The following is a 23,730-nucleotide window of genomic DNA, read 5'->3' on the forward strand; positions in this document are numbered from 1 at the left end:
GTTCGAAAAGTCCAGCCTGCCTTTCCTGGGTTACATAATCTCCCAACAAGACTTCTCCATGGACCCAGCTAAATTAAAGGGAATCTGGGATTGGCCTCAGCCAGTGGGACTCAAAGCGCTCCAGCGCTTCTTAGGATTTCTCAACTATTATCTTCACTTCATCCCACACTATTCAACGCTAGCTGCCTCTCTGACAGCCTTGACCCGTAAGGCCAAAATTCGCGAGATTGGCCACCTGAAGCCATTGCCGCCTTCCATCATTTGAAAGAAGCCTTCCAGAAGGGGTCCTGTTTACATCACCCAGATCCGACTCATCCATTTATAGTCGAAGTTGACACCTCTGCAATTGGGGCTGGGACCGTCCTAAGTCAACGCACTGCCTCTGGTTCTGTAGTTCCCTGTTCCTTTTACTCCCATAAATTCTCATAGGCAGAGCAACATTACAGTATCGGGGACCGTGAATTGCTCACCATAAAGTTGACTCTTGAAGAGTGGGTGCCCAGTGTTCACGGATCAATAAAATCTGGGAACATTTGAGTCAAGCACAACGGCTCAATGCCCATCAAGCCCGATGAGCTTTATTCTTCTCTAGATTTGATTTTGAACTCTGCTATCGCCCAGCCGACAAGAACCTCTGGGCTGACACCTTATCACAGTCTTTTGAGCCTGAAGACATTCCGGAAGAACCAACCCACATCATTAACCCAGCTTGTATCTCTTTGTCTGCCACTCATCCAGTTCCTACTGGAAAAACGGTAGTTGCCCCGATGACTCCGAGAAAGAGTTCCTCCACTGGGCACATGATTCCCAAATTTGGCCGGTCACCAGGACCGAGCACGAACCATGGCACTGCTCCAGCGGTTCTTCTGGAGGCCTACCTTGGTCTCCCGACGTGAAAGCGTATGTTGAATCCTGTAATGTTTGTACATAGCCTAAACCCCCGGTCGGCGACCTTGGGGTCTTCTTCAACTGCTTCCAGCACGCCGAAGAACCATGGACTCACCTGTCTATGGATTTCATCGTGGATCTGCCACCTTCTAAGGGTCACACCGTAATATGGGTCACCATAGACCGCTTTACTAAAATGGCCCATTTTGTACCTCTATTGGGCCTGCCATCCACTCCAGAGCTAGCACGACTCTTCTTCCACCATATTTTCAGATTGCATGGATTACCCACGGATATCATCTCAGATCAAGGTACTCAATTTGTCGCCAGGTATTGGTGCTTCACCTCTGCCGAAAATTCGATTATTAACATCAGCCTCACAACCGCCTATCATCCCCATGCCAACAGGCAAGCCGAACGGACGAATCGTTTCTTTGAAGGCTTTCCCACGCGCTTACATCAATGACCAACAAGATAACTGATTGGACCTCTTATCCTGGGCAGAGTTTTCTCTCAACTCTCACATCGCTACAGCTATTGGTACCATCTCCATTCTCAATCATCTATGGGAAACAGCCTCAACCACCTCTACCCATACCTCTATCCATGCCGTCTCCTATGGCACAGGCTACTTCGGATGCCCTTAAGACACTATGGGAATTGACAAATCTTCGCCTGCATCAGGCCGCCTCCGGAGCCAAGAAAACTGACAGTCGATGCCACTCGGCTCCTGAATTCCATCCTGGCCAGAAAAGTCTGGTTAAGTAACCAAAATACATCCAACTTCAAATTCCATCACAGAGATTTGCTCCCAGGTTTATTGGACCTTTTTCCTGTTACCTGACGCATTGGACCTGTTACATACCAGCTTTGGCTGCCCCCTACACTGGGGATACATAATACATTCCATGTATCGCTTTTAAAGCCTGTAATTCTGTCTTTGCCTGCCCGGAAAGCTCCTGAGCAACCTCCTTTGGTGGCAGAAACCGACATGACGTACAAGGTCCACGAGGTCCTAGACTTGTGTCGCAGGGGCAGCTGATGGGAGTACCTCCTGTCTTGGGGGGGAAATGGACCCGAAGAGAATTTGTGGGAGCCAGCCTGAAACATCCGGTCAAACCCCGACCTCCAGGAGGGGGGCATAAAGGGGGGGTACTGTTACGCATGCCGCCCGCAGCAGCCCTGCGATGCAACCCTCTCTCCTCTTCAGACGGATTCCAGCTGCTGGCTCCTCTTCGATGGCAGCAGTGGGCTGCCAGTTTCGACCTTGGGTTCACTTCGGTGCCTCCGGCCCTGCTGCACTGCCCAGTGTTGCCAGCCAGGATGTTCCTGTTCATCGGGCCTCTCCACGTGGCCCACAGAGAGACGCCGCCACCAGCACTGTGACCCTTCCTAGGCGCGCACATGCGCATCAGTGATTCCTTTATTGGGCCCACGGCAGGAACCTGGCCACGGATCCAGATGCTGACATCAGACCCTTCAGCATATAAAAGCTCAGGCCTCGCTCCATAGCATTGCATTTGCAAACAGGTCTCCTCTTACCTCCTCGTACTCATTACTATTCCTCGAATCATCTCATCGTGTTTCCTGTCTTCTCCTAGTTCCTGTTCGTCTATTTGTTGGATTGACTCTCTGGACTTGACCTTCACTACGCCTGACTACTCGTCAGCTTCTCTCCAGCCCTGACCTCCCTATGCATGACTACTCTTCAGCTACTCTCCAGCCCAGACCTTCACTACACCTGACCTACTCTTTAGCTTCTCTCCAGCCCTGGACCTCCGCTACGCCTGAATACTCTCCAGCTTTCTCCAGCCCTGGACCTCTGCTATGCCAGACTACTCTTCAGCTACTCTCCAGCCCTGGACCTCCGCTACACCCGACTACTCTTCAGCCTCTCTCCAGCCTCGGACATCTGCTACATCTGGCCATCCCTGCCTTCTCCACGCCCTGACCAGTGCCTTGCCTGACCACGCCTGCCTTCTCCCTGCCCTGACCCTTGCTTTGCACAACTACGCTACAGACTCTCCTTTATCTAGAGTTCTTCATTGCTTGCCACAACTTCCATCCCTGCCAGCTCAGAATCCCGCCTGTCAGTGACGCCTCTCCTTGCCTATCCTCTGGACGTAGACTTTCAAGGCTTAGGCCTTCCTTTGCTTGGGTGCCTCCAGTTCCCTATTGTTCCTCTGGCACCTGAGCCTTCATACTGAATCCAGTCCAGGATAGAACTACACCATCTACTGACTGCTGTCTCTGGGCTGAACAGCTATTCACCTCTAGCTAACCTTGAGGCCCACCTAAGTCCTGCCGGCCCTGGCACCCAAAGGCTCAACCCGAGGGGAACGAGGGCTCGTATAGGTGAAGCTCCAGCAGCCTCTAGCTTCAGCCCACTCCACCTGCTGACGGTGGGGACCCATAGGCCCTTGCCTATGGGTTGCATCAACCCCACCTCAGCCCAAGGGTCCACCTCTGATGCAACAATATCCGCGTAAAAGCCTTTCTTAGCCAGATAAGTTATATCCAGTTGAGGCCTAGATTCATCAAACTATCACATGCGATAGAATGAATGGCGTGTTTTATGGTAATAGATTATCTGTCACATAGGTATTACCTCAAGAGTGCAATAACTTTTCACATTTGCAGTTCCTACCTACCACCACTGGGGGGGAGGGGGAGAGAGAGAGAGAGAGAGAAAGACTGACTAACAATGCTGTGTGTGAAAACATCGCAAAGTGTGATAAAGCCATATCGCACAGCTTAACACAAATGAAAAAGGTGTAGTTTTTAACCATGTTAAAACTGTGTGATATGGCTTCGCAAGTTGCGAAGCCAGCCCACTTGCTCAGAAATCCCACCCCATTTCTAAATTAGCATTGCACCATGCATTATGATGTTTTTCACAATCGAAAAGCCCATAATGCAGCTTGGAAAATAACCCCCTAAGTTAGACCTGCTCATGGCATGACCATCTTATCTGATTAACTGGATAGAAGAAAATATCACTACTTATCCAGTTAAAATAACTGGATAAGTAGCCCCACCCCAATGTACACTGCCTGCCCACTGACTATCTGGCTATCAACAGCTAGATAAGTGACTTCTCAGGCTAAGTGGTGGCCACTGAACAAAGCCAGATATTCAACACCCACCACTTAGCAGGATAAGCTATACTTATTCGTCTAAATGTGCTTTGAATATTGGCCTCATAATTTTACCTGCAAAGATTAGAAACATTCCTGTGGGTGGGATTAGATCGAGGGAAGAAACACATGATTAGATCGAGGGAAGAAACACATGTATAGTTTTGGATTTTCTAAACTATGTACTTTCCTATTGCTAGAAAACGTACCTGCAGAAAAAAGTAGGTGCAGATTTCTGCGGGTATTTTTTCCTGAGCCAATAATCAAATCAAAACTACCTGTAAATTTTTCTTTGATTATTGGTACGTTAAAACTATGCAGAGATTTTGAACCAATGTGGACAGTTTTGATTATTGCCCCCTAGGTGTTCCATTTCCTCCTCAAAGGTAATCAGTATTTTCTAGGGATGTGCAGAGGGACGCCATACGTTGCATTCGTGATTCGGATTCGTCGGGGAGCAGATACGTTGCATTCGGCCGTATGGCACCCCGATGCGTTAATACGGCAATTTCTATTCGTGTCCCAGCTAAAATTAAAATTAACTACAACCCCCACCCTCCTGACCTCCCCCCTCCCCCAAGACTTACCAAAACTCCCTGGTGGTCCAGCGGGGGGTCTGGGAGCCATCCCCTGCACTCACCCCCTCGGTGCCGGTTTCGTCATGGCACTGATAGCCTTTGTCACAGGGGCTACCGGTGCCATTGGTCAGCCCCTGTCACATGGCCATCGGCGCCATCTTGTGCTACTACCATGTGACAGGGGCTGACCAATGGCACCGGTAGCCCCTATCACATAATATGGGCAAAGGCTATCGGCACCATTTTGAGTACTGGAATCAGATGGCCGGAGGTCAGGAGGTCGCTCCGGGACCCCCGTTGGACCCCCAGGGACTTTTGGCCAGCTTGGGGGGCCTCCTGACCCCCACAAGACTTGCCAAAAGCAGGCCATCCAATGCCAGTACTCAAAATGGCGCCGATCGCCTTTGCCCTCACTATGTCACAGGGGCCCCTGTGACATAGTGAGGGCAAAGGCGATCGGCGCCATTTGAGTACTGGCATCGGACGGTAGGCGTGCAGGAGGTCACTCCTGGACCCCCGCTGGACTTTTGGCAAGTCTTGTGGGGGTCAGGAGGCCCCCCCCAAGCTGGCCAAAAGTCCCTGGGGGTCCAACGGGGGTCCCGGAGCGACCTCCTACACTCCAATGCCAGTACTCAAAATGGCGCCGATAGCCTTTGCCCATATTATGTCACAGGGGCTACCGGTGCCATTGGTTAGCCCCTGACACATGGTAGGAGCACAAGATGGCACCGATGGCCATGTGACAGGGGCTGACCAATGGCACTGGTAGCCCCTGTGACAAAGGCTATCGGCGCCATGATGAAACCGGCACTGAGGGTGTGAGTGCAGGGGATGGCTCCCGGACCCCCCGCTGGACCACCAGGGAGTTTTGGTAAGTCTTGGGAGGGTTCAGGAGGGTGGGGGGTTTGTTTAAATTTTTAGTTAGGTGGCCGAAGATTCGTGTATTCGTGGGGAATCGCGATACGTTTCGCTTCCCCACGAATACTACGAATAGTGAAATATACGTTGCGGATCGCCAATACGGCGAAAACGAATGCACACCCCTAGTATTTTCATGACACTTTGCTTCTGAATTTAAGGATCATTTGCAGAGAATCATTTTGGGTACATTTGGCATGTAATCTCTTTTCTGCATTACTTTCATCAGTGTCTGCTATTTTTTCTGCCCATCTCCCTTTCATTGCATATACCTCTTTCCCTTAATTTCTGTCTTTCTATAGTTTGTGGTATTCTTACTGTTCATCTGGGATGCAGACACATGCTCTTCTCCATCTGTTGGTGCTTCAGCCTTTGAACAAAGAGATGGGCTAAGGCTATGTTTATTAATCCTTTTGCAATCTTTTTTCTTTCTTTCCCACTTAAGTACTGCAGGCATACATGTCTCAAGGCATGCATTTGCATTTAGCCAGAGAAATCATTTAGATTATCTAGATATTTGCTTCACCTCTTCTGCTGAACCTTAAAAGGATTATTGACCCTCACAGCAGAAACTCTGAAAATGCTACATTTAATTTTACTTTTGTGGTGCTCCATAATAGTTAGTGGTTTGTTTTTTTTAATATGAGGAGCCAGATCTAATATACAATTCATGATGATACTTATCTTTTCTGTGTATTTTCAGTTTATACTGCGCTTATAATGCCTTTGGGACCTATTTATAAAGAGGACTGCATACATTATCTTGTATTCTTCAGCCACCATATTGGCACTAATGCCAACAGAACCAATAATGCCACTCAAATTAGGACTTTTATAAATAATTATAAAAAGAACTTGACATTGATATTTGTTGGGCTCTATCTTCATAATATTTTAATATATCTTACAGAATTATATTTTACATGAGAGACCTCTAAAAGGCTCTGAGAACAGGATCATCAATCCCAGGGACTGATGAAAGCAGATGAGTAATGTTATATGTTTTTTGCTGGATTTCAAAGTGTGCATTTTATTTTACCATACAATGAAAGGGTTGTTTTTTGGGTTTTTTTTAATATTGGACAGCTAAGGAAACGAAAAATCACCTTTTTCCTTTTTTTTTTTTTTTGTTGTGGCCGGGCTTGTTCATCACTGTAAATTCTTTCAAGGACATTTCTAATTTATGAAGTCTATTTGTGTATCAAACAAAATAATAATGTACTGGGAAAATTACAGCAGACTCCACCACATACAAAAAAAAGTCACTTCTCCATTAATCAAATGATTATACTGAAGCTAGAAGGCATAACCTTTTAATAAGAAATTATTATGTGGAGGATTGCAGCATAGGGACATGTTTAGCCCATGTTTATCTGATTAGATCCACAGAAACTGGTAAATAGAATTACATTAGACATCATGTTAGGGATACCTAAGTCACTACTGACAATCTATTTAAATATTCCTGGGGTCAGATGCTTATAAGAATAATCCTCAAGGTCCCAAGATAATGGATTTACCCTTCTCAGCAAGATAAAGGATTTACTCTTCTCAGCGAGGAGCCATTGTCTCCATTTGATTATGCACAAGGAGAGTTGCTACAGGGTAAATTCACCAACTAAACTGGATGGTTGTGTAATGCAAAGGATCATCTAGGACCCAGCAAAATTGCCTGGCCCTAATTTTATATTGATTCTTGATAAATATAGCACTATGGCTTTTAAATAATAATTAGTAGTATATATTTAGATAACAGAGGCTAGTATATATGGCTTCTATTAGATATATTTTACAAGATTTGTGATACTTTCAGATTATTAGAAGTTAATTTAATTTACTACTTTATATTTAGGATCTTAACCTCATAAATATGCTAGTTGACAATGCAACAATTGGTGAATGGAATCTTCAAGGACTTCCAAATGATGAACTTTCAATTCAGAATGGAATCATTGTCACAAAAGCATCACGGTTCCCTTTGTTGATTGATCCACAAGGTCAAGGCAAGATCTGGATTAAAAATAAAGAAAAAAACAATGAATTACAGGTAATATCCTATTCATTTTCTGTTCGCTATTGTCTGAATATGTCTGGTGGAAACTAGCAAAGTCCACTCAGATAGTAATAACACATTTTGGCAGTATATTATGGTAATTCAAATCAAAATCAGAGTGCACATATGGTAGACATAAATTTAGAAGGGATTAATGAAAAGGGAGTTTTAATTATGATATGCCTGTGCTTTCATTAATTAAAATAAAATTAACAATATTGACATATTTTAGGAAAGATTTAACCCTCTGGAGTATGCGTCCCAAAGTCCAGTCCAATATCAGGATTTTCCGTAGTGAATGTGCATGAAATCTATTTAAATGTATTTCCTGCATCATATGAAAATAGATCTCATGCATAACCTGAAAACCAGACTGGTTTGACACCCTTGAGGAGTGGATTTGGGACCCCTGCTCTAGGCCCCAAAAAACTAATACAATATATAGATTGCAGTATGATGATGTGTGCTCTGAGAATTTAAATAAACTAGCTTAAAATAAAAACATAATATAATACATGAAATGTCACAAGTTGCTGAGATAAAATCATTTTCTGTGATACTGGAGCACATATTAAAGCAGCGGTTCTCAACCGGTGCGTCGCGACACACCAGTGTGTCGCCAAGCACCGGCAGGTGTGTCGCGTGGCTCCCGGTCCCTCCCGCTGCTCGTTCTTCCCTGCTGCCGTTGCCGCCGGGCTATCAGCACGTTCAAGCCCAGCGGGAACGGCAGCGGTGCAAAAAAAAAAAAAAAGCTGTGGCATCCGCGGCTGCCCTTTTCTTCTTCCCGCGCCTGCATCCCCCCCCCGGACCCGGAACAGGAAGTGATGCGCGGGAAGAAGAAAGGCCGTGCCGCGTGATAAACTAGCAGGCACGGCCTTTCTCACGCGGCACGGCCTTTCTTCTTCCCGCGCACCGCGTATCACTTCCTGGTCCGGGGGGGGGGGAAATGCAGGCGCGGGAAGAAGAAAAGGCCAGCCGCGGATGCCACAGATTTTTTTTTTTTTGCACCGCTGCCGTTGCCGCCGGGCTATCAGCACGTTCAAGCCCAGCGGCAACGGCAGCGGTGCAAAAAAAAAAAAAAATCTGTGGCATCCGCGGCTGGCCTTTTCTTCTTCCCGCGCCTGCATTTCCCCCCCCCCCGGACCAGGAAGTGATACGCGGTGCGCGGGAAGAAGAAAGGCCGTGCCGCGTGATGAAGTAGCAGCGGCCGCTGCAGCATCGGCCCCCAAGCTATTGCAGCAGACGGTAATTGGGAGAGGAGAGAGCAGCAGGAGCCTCCCGCGATCGATGGAATTCTTCCTTATTGGCCTGCGGGGGCTGGAGGAGGAGGAGCAGCTACCGTGGGGGGGGGAGGGAGAGAGAGAGGAAGTGAGTGACAGAAAGAGAGAGAAGCAGCCAGCCAGCCTGTGTGTGAGAGAATGTGTGTGATTGAGAGCCTGTGTGTAAGTGAGAGAATGTATTTGATCGAGAGTATGTGTGTGATTGAGAGAAACTGGTCAGAGAGCTGATGTATGTGTATATGTGAGAGACAATGAAAGTGACTGCTCAAGGAGATGACTGATGTGTATGTGAGACAGTCAGGGATGTGTGTTTGTGTGTGTGTGAGAGAGAGAGAGAGAGAGAGAAAAAGCATGGAAGTGAGAAATCTGGGTATGTGAGAAAGCATGGGAGTGGGAAGCCTGTATGTGTGCATGTATATGAGAGAGACTGGTTGGTAAGGTGACGGTGTGACTGGTGTGTATGTGAATGTGAGAGAGAGAATGTGATTCAGGGAATGAGAAGCCTGTGCACGTGGAGAGCGAGCATGGAAATGAGAGAGAGAGACTGGTGTGTGTGTATGTGTGTGTAACAGAGAAAGTGATTATGGGAATGAGAAGCCTGTGCATGTGAAGAGAGTGAGCATGGGAGTGAGAACCTGGGTGTGTGTGAGACACAGCATGGGAGGGAGAAGCCTGTGTATGTAAGACAGAACATGGAAGTGGGAAGCCTGTGTATGTGTGTGTATGCATGCATGAGAGAGATCAGGTGACGGGTGTGTGTGTATGTGTATGTGGGAATAAGAAGCCTGTGCATGTGAAGAGTGAGCATGGGAGTGTGTGAGATACAGCACGGGAGTGAGAAGCCTGTATATCTGAAAGAGAACATGGGAGTGGGAAGCCTGTGTGTGTGTATGCATGAGAGAGATCAGGTGACGGGTGTGTGTGTATGTGTGAGAGAGAGAAAGTGATTATGGGAATGAAAAGCCTGTGCAGGTGAAGAGTGGGCATGGGAGTGAGAAACCTGTGTGTGTGTGAGACACAGCATGGGAGTGAGAAGCCTGTATATCTGAAAGAGAACATGAGAGTGGGAAGCCTATGTGTGTGTGTATATGCATGAGAGAGATCAAGTGACTGGTGTGTGTTTGTGTGTATGTGAGAGAGAGAAAGAAAGTGATTATGGGAATAAGAAGCCTGTGCATGTGAAGAGTGAGCATGGGAGTGTGTGAGATACAGCACGGGAGTGAGAAGCCTGTATATCTGAAAGAGAACATGGGAGTGGGAAGCCTGTGTGTGTGTATGCATGAGAGAGATCAGGTGACTGGTGTGTGTGTATGTGTGAGAGAAAGAAAGTGATTATGGGAATGAGAAGCCTGTGCATGTGGAGAGAACAAGCATGGGAGTGAGAGACTGGTGAGTGTATGTGAGAAAGAGAAAGTGATTATGAGAGTGAGAAGCCCATATATGTAAGTGGAACACGGGAGTGGGAAGCCTGTGTGTGTGTGTATGGCATGAGAGAAACTGTTCAGGAAGGTGACTGGTGTGTTTGTCAAAGACTGGGAGATGATTGGTGTGTGAGAGACAGAAACTGGTCATGGGGGCATGACTGGTATGGTGTGTGTGTGTGAGAGACATGGGCCCTAAGGAAGAGGACCATGAGTATAGAGCTTAGCCACTACTGCTGCTTCTGGTGTGTGCTACAGCCTGCATGGAAGAGGAGTAGGACAGCTGCTGGAGGGGGTAAGTAAAGGTGGCTTTTTAAGTTTATTTTTCTTGATTGACTGCCATTTTAATTATTTAATATTATGTGATGTGTCTGCTTTTTTTGAAATATTTTATTGGTGTTTGGAGAATTTTTAATAGTTTTTATGAGTTTTTAATTGTTGGATGTTATTCTGTTCATAGTTGTTGTGAAACATTTATTCTGCTTATTAGTATAGTTTTACAATTATTTCTGTGTGGGGATCTATAGCTGCTTGTTAGTTCTGTTTTCCTAATAAGAGGTGTATTGGTTTTTAGGGCCTGATTTTAATATTTATAGTGTTGCCTTTTCATAGATAGGGTTGCTCCTGTTTGAGTGTATTCCATAATACAGGTGTAACTGTGTGTGGATTAGTTTATGTGCATTACTACAGATCCTGGGAGTATGTTAGGTCGGTTCTGTGTCTGTTACAGAGATATTTTACTAGCATGTAAGTGTTTTATCAGTCTTATTTGTTGCGTTTTCTCAAGAGGACATGCATTGGTGGTAAACTGCTGTCTTTTCATAAGTAGGGCTATTGAGCCTGAAAGTACAAGGAGTTTGAGTTGCTGTTACTGAGATGACACCAGAACCAGAATATCTTTTTTGTAGATGAGTTGAATGGGGAATGTCATAATTCTGCTTTACATCCATTATTGTGGATCAGGGGGGTTCCCGTGGATGCAAACTGTACATTTACATCTAGCCCTGTGACGATCATGGGTCAGTGTGTCACGCATGTGAGAACCATCTGTCAGGTGTGTCCCGACAGAAAAAAGGTTGAGAACCACTGTATTAAAGCATGCTATGTATATATTCTATTATCTGAAAGTATAAAGCTTTATGTTTTAGTGGTCCAACTATCATGTTTTCCCTTACCCTCATCCTCCTCTTTTTATCTGTTCCAAGCAAAGTGTGGGTCTTTGTATGTGAGCATACATACAGTATATAGCCAAAGAAAATGGGGCTAAAACAGATAATCTCTATTCAAAGCTTTGGTGTAATTTAACTAGGCTTGAATAGTTTTCTGACGATCAGCCACCAGATAATGGTGCTGGGTATATTAGTTCTTCAGTTTCACTGTAAACAATAAAAACAAAGCTGTGCGGAACAAGGTTTATTTTGCTGCAAATCTTTCTGTTGAAGGTGACATCTTTAAACCATAAGTACTTTCGGACTCACTTGGAAGACTGTCTGTCCTTGGGGAGACCTTTGTTAATAGAAGATGTTGGAGAAGAACTTGATCCTGCTCTTGACAATGTTTTGGAAAAGAATTTCATCAAATCAGGATCCACTTTCAAAGTAAGATGGATTTAAAGCCAGAATACTACTACTACAACTACTACTATTCATCATTTATATAGCATTACAAGATGTATGCAGTGTTCTATAGACACTAGGGATGTGCAGACCAAAGTTTAAGTTCATAAGTCCATAAGTCGAAAGGGGGGGTCAATTTCGGTCAATATGGACATATGTACAATTCCATAAGTTGAGTCTATGTCCATACGTGCACCGATTCCCTAAATAAAAATTTAAACCCCTCACCCTCCTTAATCCCCCCCCCAAGACTTACCAAAACTCCCCAAGCTGGCCAAAAGTTCCGTGAGGGTCCGGGAGCGGACGCGCGGGGAATCACGTGACGTCGCGTCACTCCGACGTGACGCCGACGTCACGTGGTCCACCGCGGTTCCGCTCCCGGACCCCTCGTTGGACCCAAACGGCACTTTTGGCCAGCTTTTGGTCAGGAGGCCCCCCCAAGCTGGCCAAAAGTGCCGTTTGGGTCCAACGAGGGGTCCGGGAGCGGAACCGCGGTGGACCACTTGACGTCGGCGTCACGTCGGAGTGACGCGACGTCATGTGATTCCCCGTGCGTTCGCTCCCGGACCCTCACGGAACTTTTGGCAGCTTGGGGAGTTTTGGTAAGTCTTGGGGGGGGGATTAAGGAGGGTGAGGGGTTTAAATTTTTATTTAGGATCAACAATCGCGATTTCCAACGTATTCAACATAGCTATGTTGAATAAGTTGGAAATCCGATCGTTTTCGCCTCATCACTTTTTTAAGTTAAAAAAAAAAATTACGTTGCGTTTTACATATATGTTGAAAACGAATGCACACCCCTAATAGACACATATGTGATTCAGGTTCCAGAATGGTCTGTGCTTAACCTATACCTAATCTATTGATAAGCTCTATCCAGAAAAACTATGGGTTATAGTTTTTTTAGTGGTGGATGTGCATATATGGCCTGATTTTAAAAGGGCCACGTGTGTAAATTTTGGAGGTTACGTGCAGAAGTGCCGGGCCCTGCAAAAGGGGTGGGCCAGGGGTATGGTGTCGGTGGGGAGGGGCGGGCCCTGGGCGAGCCAGGACAGCGCAATAGCCGCTGTCCCGGGGAAGCACGCCAGCAGCCATTCGGCAGTGGGGAGTTTACTGCTTCTCCGAAGGATAAGTAAGATAAAAAATAAAAAAAATATATCTAATAGTTAGATAGGGGGTGGGGTTGGGGAGGAGAGGGGAAAAGGTAGGAAGGTTAGATAGGCGTATAGGGAACAGGAGAAGCCCTACTCCCATCTCCATGCGTTGCTTTGTAAAATTCCCCCCTGTGAGTGCGTGGGCCATGGGCACACATATGTCATAAAATTGGCTCATCCATGTGTGCATGCTGGGAATCACGGGGGTCTTACAGTCAACTCCATATTGTATAAATGTATCTTTTAAGCCTTGCTAATGACATAAGGTAACAAAGAATTGCAGGGAACGCAGGCTTTCTTAAAGCCTTTTCTTAAAGCCTATTCTTAAAGCCTTTTTTGGCTACCTGGAGCTCAGTTCCAGGATGTCTGTTATTTTACTTCCTGGTACAGTGGAGGTATATTTTTTATGTAGGGAGTAAATCTAGGACTCTGCTCCTATTCTTAAAGCCAGGTGGAACCAAGGAAGAATCACAGAGAACAGTCTGCTTTATGGGACTCTCATCTTTTATCCTTATTTAAAATTTGGAGTAATTGTTGTGTTTCTTTTTTATGGACTATATTAGATTTTTTTGCCAGAAATGAATTTCCTGTGCTGAGGGATATATTGTGCTGTTGAGAAATTTGTTTTTGCTACTGACTGTTTCTTTTGCTGTGGAAACCTGTGGAAAACTAAACTTGTGCAAGGCAACCTATTTTTCTATTTAATAAAGTTGTCATTACTGGAACCACTAGGGATATGCAGAGGGACCGCATACGTTACATTCGGTATTCATATTTGTGGGGGGGCAGATACGTTGCATTCGGCAAGGGGGGGCCCCGATCCGTTCATGCGTTCCATTCTTATTCGTTTCCTGGCTAAAATTTAATTAACTACAACCCCCCCCCCCCACCATCCTGACCCCCCCAAGACTTGCCAAAACTCTCTGGTGGTCCAGCGGGGGTCCGGGAGCCATCTACTGCACTCACGCCGTCGGCTGCCGGTATTCAAAGTGGCGCCGATAGCCTTTGACCTTACTATGTCACAGGGGCTACCAGTGCCATTGGTCAGCCCCTGTCAAATGGTAGGAGCAATGGACGGCCGACACCATCTTGTGCTCCTACCATGTGACAGGGGTGGACCAATGGCACCGGTAGCCCTGTGACATAGTAAGGGCAAAGGGTATCGGCACCATTTTGATTACTGGCAGCCGATGGCCCAAGTGTAGGAGATGGCTCCAGGACCCCCGCTGGACCACCAGGGACTTTTGGCAAGTCTTGGGGGACCCTCCTGACCCCCATAAGACTTGCCAAAAGTCCCTGGTGGGCCAGCAGGGGTCCGGGAGCAATCTCCTGCACTTGGGCCGTTGGCTGCCAGTAATCAAAATGGCGCCGATAGCCTTTGCCCTTACTATGTCACAGGGGCTATCGGCGCCATTTTGAATACCGGCAGCCGATGGCGTGAGTGCAGTAGATGGCTCTCGGACCCCCTCTGGACCACCAGGGAGTTTTGGTAAGTCTTGGGGGGGGGTCAGGAGGGTGGGCGTTTTGTTTAAATTCGCTCCTTTAGACGGTCAAATAATTCGATGAAGATTTGAAGTATTCATGGGAATCGCGATATGTTTCGCTTCCCCACGAATACAACGAATATGGCCCTATACATTACGGATTGCCAATACGTTGCAAACGAATGCACACCCCTAGGAACCACCAATCCAAGCTGGGGAACAAGCTTTTTCCAGGGTTTGGGTTTACTTGAGGTAGAAGTTGCCAGTGAAATTTTAATAGTCAAAAGAAGCCATTAGTTGTGAGGTTGTCTGTTCAAGAAGCTTCCCTCTTTAAAAAAGAAACATTTCTGAGCTTGGTCCACTACAATGTTTCAAAATCCACTGACCAGAGCAAGGATTTAGAATTCCAGCACCTGGTTTTGCTTTATGTACCCCAAGATGGGGTCATACATATGATTGTGAAGGAGGATAATCAATGGGATACAATGATACCAGGGTATAAATTATATTAAATTGACAGAGTAGATCAAATTGGTGGAGGGATGGCTCTATATGTTAAGGATGATATAGAGCAGGGGATTCCCAAACCTGTCCCAGAGGACCCCTAACCAGTCAGGTTTTCGGGATATCCACAATAAAGATGCCTGAGAGAAAATGAGCATGCACTGTCTCCATTATATGCAAATTTATTTCATGCATATTTGATGTGGATATCCCGAAAACCCAACTGGTTGGATTTTAGGTTTGGGAACAACTGATGTAGAGTCAGCAGGATAAAAGGTCCTGCAGGAAACAAAATGCACTGTATAATTGTTATGGATAGAAATTCCATGTGTGGCTAAATTAAGTGGATGATCTTGGGGCAGCTATTGTCATTTCTGAATGCCAACAATTATTTGGATTCTTATCAATCTGGTTTTCAATGAGACTATAGTACAGAAATAGCACTTCTGTCTCTAAGTGATGACCTCTGGATGTATCTGTTATTACTTGTAAGAGTGTGAACCCTGGGCCGAGGTGAGAGGTGTCTCTGCCCACAGGGAGGTGTGGTCTTAATGGTATCAGACACAACTGTGGAATAGAGTCTTTATTAAGAGAGGAGAAAGGCACAGCCCGTGGAGCAGGAGGTGCAGTATAAATATAGTTATGAGTAGAGGGGTATACCCAAGGGTGATACCTCCGATGTGAAGATCCTGTAGTGGCCCGCAGAGCGGGGTACACCAGGAAGTCTCTCAGTAGTGTAGAAATAGCTCAGATGTGCTGATCTGGTAGTGGCCTGTGGAGCGGGGTATGCCGGAGAAGTGTCTCAGTAGTGGTAATGAGATGGTCAAAGTTCAGGAACCCCGATGAGAGTCCTGTAGCAATGGTGCGGTAATGACCTGCAGCGCAGGTTATACCACAGTGGTTCCTACTGGGATGATGCGGTAGTGGCCCGAGGCATGGAGTACAGCGAAGAGGATCCCACAATGAGGTTTGGTACAGTTGAAGTCCGTAGTAGTAAGGTACTCACAGGAGGTAGTTCCAGGAGAGGTCCCAGGGAGTGGGACAAAAGGAAGTCCAAGGCAAGAAGGCCATCCAAGGAGTAGATAGCCAGAGACGAGAAGGTCTCCCAAGAAGTGGGTACCCAGAGCGTCTCACGCCAAGTGTAGAGTCTGGAACTGGAAGTCCAAGAATGGAGCAGAATTCAGCAATGAGGGAACTCCTTGCTGACTCATCAAACCGAAGGGCCAGCCAACTTAAGCACAACAGATAGATGACGTCATCCAGAGGGGATGCCCCCGAGGTTCCCGCCATGACGTGTACAAAGGTGTCTCTGGGATGCAGCTGCGGAGCTGCTCGGTGGTGAGCATCATAGAACTTCTTAGCCTTTTGCCCAGTCTTTTGGAGGAGTTGTTTGGTATGCTCCCAGAGTTGGTGCAGTTCTTGCGCTGAAGCCTGTGCTGCGGGAGATGACACCAACAAAGGCACTGGAAGAGGAGGCAGAGGTTGACATCCGTAGACGATTTGGAAAGGTGAAGATCTGGTTGAAGCAGACTGGTGTGCCATGAAATTCAGCCCAGGGAAGCAACTCGGACCAGTCACTCTGTCTGGCGTTAACATATGCCCGGAGAAACTGTTTTAGCGTATGGTTCGTCCTCTTTGTCTGTCCATTAACCTGCAGATGGTAAGCTGATGTGAGATCCAGGGAGATGTCAAATGTTTTGCATAGGGATCTCCAGAATTTTGCTGTAAATTGGACCCCTCGGTCAGAGAGGATGTGTTTTGGCAGGCCATGGAGGCGAAAGACGTGGTGGATGAAAAGCTTCGCTAATTCTGGAGCTGAAGGTAACTCGGGTAGTGCCATGAAATAAGCCATCTTTGAAAAGCGGTCCACAGTACCCAGATGGTATTGTTGCCATTGGATATGGGTATCCATGGCTATGTGCGTCCACGGTTCACCAGGTGTGGGGAGTGGCTGAAGAAGTCCCCAGGGACGACCAACCAGTGGTTTTTGTTGAGCGCATGTAGGACACGACTCTACATAGGTCTGGACATATCTCTTCATGGTGGGCCACCAATAGAACCTTTGTAGAGTGGAAAGTGTTCTGGCTTGTCCAGGACGACCTGCGAGCAGAGAGTCATGCGCCCATCTGAGGATCTTTTTCCTGAGTGCTTGGGGAACTGCCGTCTTCCCAGCTGGAACCATGTGGGTAACAGAGAGGAGTACTCTTGTAGGGTCAATGATGTGATGCCATGGACGCCATTCCTCGAATGCCAATTTAATTGCCAGTAACTCCTTGTTTCCTATCCCGTAGTTTCGCTCGGCAGGGGAGAAGCGTCGAGAAAAAACGAGCAGGGATGCAAGATGTGGTTGTCAGTATGTTGGCTGAGGATGGCACCAACCCCAACGTCAGAAGCATCCACCTCTACGATGAAGGGTCGGCGGGGATCTGGGTGGCGTAGGCATGACTCTTGAAGAAACACTTCTTTAAGTTCCTGAAAAGCGGTTACGGCTTCTGGGGACCAGTGAGAAGGATTGGCTCCCTTTCGAGTCATGGCTGTAAGAGGCGCGGTCAAGTAGAATAATGGTGAATGAATGATCTGCAGTAGTTAGTGAATCCTAGAAATCTTTGCAGAGCCTTAAGACTAGTGGGTTGTGGCCAGTCCTGCATACTCTTGGTTTTTTGTGGATCTATCTGGAACCCTTGGCTGTATACCACATAGCCTAAAAAGGGGACAGACTCCTGGTGAAAGGAGCATTTTTCCAATTTGGCATATAAGTGGTTGTCTCTTAATCTCTGCAGAACATTAACAACATCCAGTTGATGGCTCTGGAGATCTTGAGAGACCAGTATGTTGTCTAGGTATACTACTACACAGCTGTAAAGCATGTCCCTGAAGATTTCATTCATGTTTTGAAAAACGGCCGGGATGTTGCAAAGGCCAAAAGGCATGACTAAATATTCAAAATGGCCGTCGCATGTATTAAATGCGGTCTTCCATTCATCACCCTGGCATATCCGGACCAAGTTATATGCCTCTCTGAAGTCCAGCTTAGTGAATATTTTGGCCCCTTGGAGCCTATCAAAGAGTTCAGAGATCAATGGCAATGGGTAGCGGTCCTTCATAGTGATCTCATTTAAGCCGCAGTAGTCTGTGCACGGGCGATGGGATCCATCCTTCCTTCCCACAAAAAAGAACCCGGCTCCAGCAGGAGACTTAGAAAGCTGAATGAAGCCCTTCGCCAAGTTCTCTTGAATATAATCGGACATTGCCTTGGTCTCTGTCAGAGAAAGTGGGTACCCCCTTCCTCTTGGGGGTTCGGTGTTGGTTAATAGGTTTATGGCGCAGTCAAAAAAATCGGTGATGTGTAAAGTGTCTGCCGCTTTCTTAGAGAATATGTCTTGATAAGAGGAGTACTGCAGAAGTAGACCTGGAAGGGATGTGGTGGAGGTTAGGCAAGGCATAGGAGTCACAGTCTCTAGGCACTTTCCATGGCATGATTTGCCCCATTGGGACAGTTGCAGGGTGCTCCAGTCAAATTGGGATGTCTGCATTTGTAACCATGGCAGTCCGAGTACCACAGGATGTATTGCCTTATCTAAGACCAGGAAGGAAATGGTCTCCGTGTGCAGAGATCCAGTGCAGAGTCGGATAGGTTGAGTGGAATAGGTGACTTCGCCAGGTAATGGCTCGCCATGAATTGATGACAATAGCAGAGGTGTAGGTGTCTGAACGGTGGAGATTCATAGGTGCTCCACGAGTTGTCTGAGTATAAAGTTCCCGCCGGCACCGGAGTCCACCAGGACTAAAGTGTGGAATTCAAGGGTATACGAGTTAATGGAGACTGGAAGAGTCAATGTAGGAGATGGAGAGGTGAGACCTAGTAGGAGTCCTCCGGCAGATCCTAGGTCTGACAGTTTCCTGGACAGATAGGACAAGAGAGCACAGCATGCCCTGGCTGACTGCAGTACATGCAGAGGCCTAATCTTTACTGGTGACATCTCTCTTTAGCAGATAGGTGACTGCGGCCCATTTGCATGGGTTCTTCTTCCTTGATACTGGGTATGGGAGTTGTCTGGGTGACCAGCGTTGGATGAGAGCGTGGGACCCCTGAGGACATCTTCTTGGGCCCCTTAGTCTCCTGGAATCGCTCATGCAGGCGATGGTCAATGCGACCAGCGAGGTCGATGAGAGAGTCCAGAGTTTCGGGGAGCTCATGTGCAGCTAATTCGTCTTTGATGCGTGAATTGAGACCTTCCAGGAATATAGCATGTAGGCAAACTGGATCCCAATGTAGTTCCGAGGATAGAGTTTTAAACTCAATCACATATTCAGTCAAAGGTCTGGTACCTTGTTGTACATGCAGGAGTGCAGATCCAGCGACAGTCTTGCGAGTGGGGTCATCAAATACAGAACGAAATAGAGCAAGGAACCCTGTCAAATCATTGAGAATGGATTCATTCGCTCCCAAAGGGGTGATGCCCAGACCAGGGCTTTCCTGTCCAAAAGGGATAAAATGTATGTAGTTTTGGACACTACATCTGGAAAGTAGGTAGGTTGCAGCAAAAAGTGCATAGAGCATTGATTCAGAAAACCCCTACATAACAGGGGATCACCTGTAAAATGAGTATGTGCTGGCAAGGACACAGCGAGTCGTACAGGCAGCGCATGTGAATCGGAAGTGGGCTTGACAGGCGTCGAGGTCGAGTCCAGCCAAGAGCTTAACTGATTTATGGCGTTAGCCAAAGTCTCTAATATATTTTGTTGCTCTGAGAGCCATTGGGTCAGGCCAGAGATGTCCTGATGGCTGAGACCTGAGCCGGGTCCATGGATTTAGCAATCTGTTAAGTAAGAGTGTGAACCCTGGGCCGAGGTGAGAGGTGTCTCCGCCCACAGGCAGGAGCCCTGTGAGCCTCACCGTCAGTAGGCGCGGTCTCAGTGGTATCAGACACAGCTGTGGAATAGAGTCTTTATTAAGAGAGGAGAAAGGCACAGCCCACAGAGTGGGAGGTGCAGTATAAGTATAGTTCTGAGCAGAGGGGTATACTCAAGGGTGATACATCCGATGTGAAGATCCAGTAGTGGCCCACAGAGTGGGGTACACCAGGAAGTCTCTCAGTAGTGTAGAAATACCTCAGACGTGCTGATCCAGTAGTGGTCCGCAGAGCGGGGTACACCGGAGAGGTGTCTCAGTAGTGGTAATGAGATGGTAGTCCAAGGTGCAGGAACCCCAATGAGAGTCCTGTAGCGACGGTGCGGTAATGACCTGCAGCGCAGGGTATACTGGAGTGGTTCCTACTGGGATGATGTGGTAGTGGCCCAAGGCGCGGGGTACACCGAAGAGGATCCCACAATGAGGCTTTGTATAGTTGAAGTCCGTAGTAGTAAGGTACTCACAGGAGGTAGTCCCAGGGAGCGGGACAAAAGGAAGTCCAAGGCAAGAAGGCCCTCCAAGGAGCGGATAGCTAGAGATGAGGAAGGGCCCCCAAGAAGTGGGTACCCAGAGCATCTCATGCCAAGTGAGGAGTCTGGAACCGGAAGTCCAAGGATGGAGCGGAATTCATCATTGAGGGAACTCCTTGCTAACTCGGCAAACCAAAGGCCAGCCAGCTTAAGTACAACCGATGAATGACGTCATCCGGAGGGGACGCCCCTGATGTTCCCGCCATGACATGTACAAAGGTGGCCTGTGCGTGCGCACGTGACTAGGTAATTCCTGAAACAAGATGGCGGTCGGCAGCACCCATGCCGTCCCGGGAATGCCAAGCTGGTCGGCGGTGGTTGGCTGCCATTCTTTCAAGAGATGACAAGGCAGCAAAGAAAGAGGTGAGCATTAGTGGTCGCAGCCGTCTGCGACCGACGGGTGTAACAGTATCTGGATTTCCACAATGAATACACTTGAGATCTGTTTGCATGCATTGCCTCCATCATATAAACAGATCTCATGCTTATTAGAAAAATCTTTACTGTTGATGTTGTTGGATTTGACCATTGTTTTTGACACTGTTGTTCACAAGGTTATGATGTAGACTTCACAACATTGGTGGCAGGGGCAGGATTGCTCAGTTGTTCAAGTAACTTTTTCTTCATAGATTGTATTTTTGAATGGTAAAATATTTGGCCTATCAATTTGAGTTGAAGAGTCCCTCAGGGGATTTACTTTTCCCAACTCTATTTAAAATGTTTCTTCTTCCTCTTTTAGATATTATTGGATTGCTTGGCTTTTGCTTTTACTGTTATGCTGATAACTTGAAAATGTATTATTCCCAACTTGGTGTTTTTTCTGATAATATTGCTAGTGTTAATAAATATTTATCTAAGATCTCCACCTGGATAAGCTCTGTCTAGTAAAATATATGTTTCTGATCTGGATCTAAGGCTTACTTTCTTTGGAAACCCACTTGCTATTCAGATTTTTGTTAAATGTTTTGGGTCCTCTTAGATTGTGATCTTGGGAAAAACATCCAGTTTATCATTAAAAATACTTAGTATGCACTTTGTTAATTCATTATCTCAAACCTTATCTTACCTGTGCTTCAGTTCCAGTAGCTTTGATGAGCAATCAGCTCCTCCACAACAGCCTAGCCTTGCAATGGCAGTGACAGCGGCAGCAGAGGAGTGAGTGTATGTGTATGAATGGAAACTTGCCTGTGTGTGTGTATATGAGAATGAATCGGTGCCTGCCTGAGGCTCTGTTGCATGTGAGAATGAATGATTGCTTGCCTGGTGGTCTTGTGTGTGTTAAAGAATGAATAGGTGCCTGCCTGGTGTCTGTCTGTGTGTGTAAGAATGAATGGTGCCTGCTGAGAGTCTATAGCAGGGGTGGGCAATTCCAGTCCTCGAGGGCTGCAAACCAGTCGGGTTTTCAGGATATCCTTAATAAATATGCATGAGAGAGACCTGCATACACACTGCCTCAGTTGTAAGCAAATCTATTTCATGCATATTCATTAGGGGTATCCTGAAAACCCGACTGGTTTGCAGCCCTCGAGGACCAGACTTGCCCACCCCTGGTCTTTATGGGTATGTGTGAGAATGAATGGATGCCTGTCTGCCTGGGGTTGTGTGTATGTAAGATTAATTGGGTGTCTGCCTGGGGGTCTGTATGTGTGTGTGAGCATAAATGGATGCCTGCCTGGGAGTCTGTGCATGTGTGTGAGAGAGAATGAATGGGTTTCTGCCTGGCGGCCTATGTGCGAGTTTTAAAATGAATGGAAGCCTGCCTGGGAGTGAGAGAGTGGTGTGAAAATGAATGAGAGCCTGCCTGGGGGTTTGTGCATTAGAGTGAATGGATGCCTGCCTGGGCGTGTGTGTGTGTGTGTATTAGAATGGGTGCCTGCCTGGGATCTATCTGTCTGTGTGTGGGTATGTGTGAGAATAAATGGGTGCCTGCCGGAATGTGTGTGTGTGTGTGTTTGTGTGAGAATGAATGGGTGCCCGTGTGTGTGTGTGTGTGTGTGTGTGTGTGTGTGTGTGTGTGTGTGTGTGTGTGTGAGAATTAATGGAGACCTGCCTGGAGTTTGTCTGTGTGTGAATGTGTGTGAGAATGAATGAAAGCCTGCCTCGGGGTGGTGGAGCAGTGTAAAAATGAATGAGAGCCAGCTTGGGAGTGTTTGTGTATTTGAGGAAGCCAGTAAGAGAGTGCATGGGTGTGTGTGTTTCAGAGTGCTAGTGAGAGTGAGAGCTTGTTTGTATGAGGGAATATGGGGGAATAAGAGCTTTTGTGTAATGCAAGGCGGGGGGAATGAGAGGATCTTAAATCCTGTGTATGAGAGTTTGTGGGAGTGTATGAGAACATGTATGCATGTGTATGTTTCAGTGCATGTGTGAGCGAGAATGAACATGCGAGTGTATGTGTGTGTGTGTGATAGAGAGAGACAGAGAAGATAACATTTTGTGATCCACCCCAGCCTCTTAATCCTTGACAATCTCAGGGTGACTAGAAATCAAGAGTTCCCATATATGGATAGCAGGGGCTTTTGTTTTTAATCCTTATTAGTTTTAATTATTGCATGTTATTTGATGTGTCTGCTGATTTGAAATATTTTATTGGTGATTGGGAAATTTAAAAAAATGTATATGGCTTTAATTAATAGATCTTATTATATTTGTCAGTAGGTTTGAAATATTTATTCTTTTATTAATATGGCTTACCTATTATAATTGATGCTTTATGTTTCTTGATTTTATTGTTTGTTTTATGAGGCATGGTGGTTATGTTTTTCCATTGTTACACTGTAGACAAGAGTTTGGCTTCTTGGGGTTTCAAATTCAGTTTTTGTTTGCATATTGTTGGTTCTAATTTGTGATCCTTTATTCTGTATTTGGTGAGGGTATGTATCTGCACTGTGAGTATGACCAAGATGAGCGATTCTGCTAGTGTGTAGTATCTGTGTAGGGCTCTGAAGCAATCGGGTTTCTTTTGTTTCCCCAGTAGGTAGTATATTTTGCAGTATTTACAGTGCTACTTTTCCACATGTAGGTTTTTGTTGTTTGAGTCCTTGGTGTTACTGCTGTTAGGTTATGAAAGGTTTGATGCATAGATTTTGAGTGTTGTCTTTGCGGGTTTTGTGTTAGTTCACAGTATGACTGGCAGTGGAAGATGTTTGTGCTGCTATTACTGTGAGGTACCTGTCTGAATATAGTGTGGTATCTGCCTCTCTTTGTGTTTGTGTATATCTGATTGCTCCTTTCAGCAACTTAAGAACATAAGAACAT

General features: G+C 46.4%; 1 protein-coding gene across 1 annotated transcript in view; it reads left to right on the top strand.

The window, feature by feature from the left end:
- The window catches only part of LOC115083294 (dynein heavy chain 5, axonemal-like), a 1,259,434-nt gene that overhangs the window by 893,575 nt on the left and 342,129 nt on the right, over positions 1–23,730 (top strand). The window contains exons 55-56 of the mRNA XM_029587102.1: positions 7,374–7,568; positions 11,718–11,873. Coding sequence (XP_029442962.1) covers positions 7,374–7,568; positions 11,718–11,873 — 351 coding nt within the window. The remainder of the gene's footprint in view (positions 1–7,373; positions 7,569–11,717; positions 11,874–23,730) is intronic.

Source organism: Rhinatrema bivittatum, chromosome 2 (genome assembly GCF_901001135.1).
Source record: "Rhinatrema bivittatum chromosome 2, aRhiBiv1.1, whole genome shotgun sequence".
NCBI lineage: Eukaryota > Metazoa > Chordata > Amphibia > Gymnophiona > Rhinatrematidae > Rhinatrema > Rhinatrema bivittatum.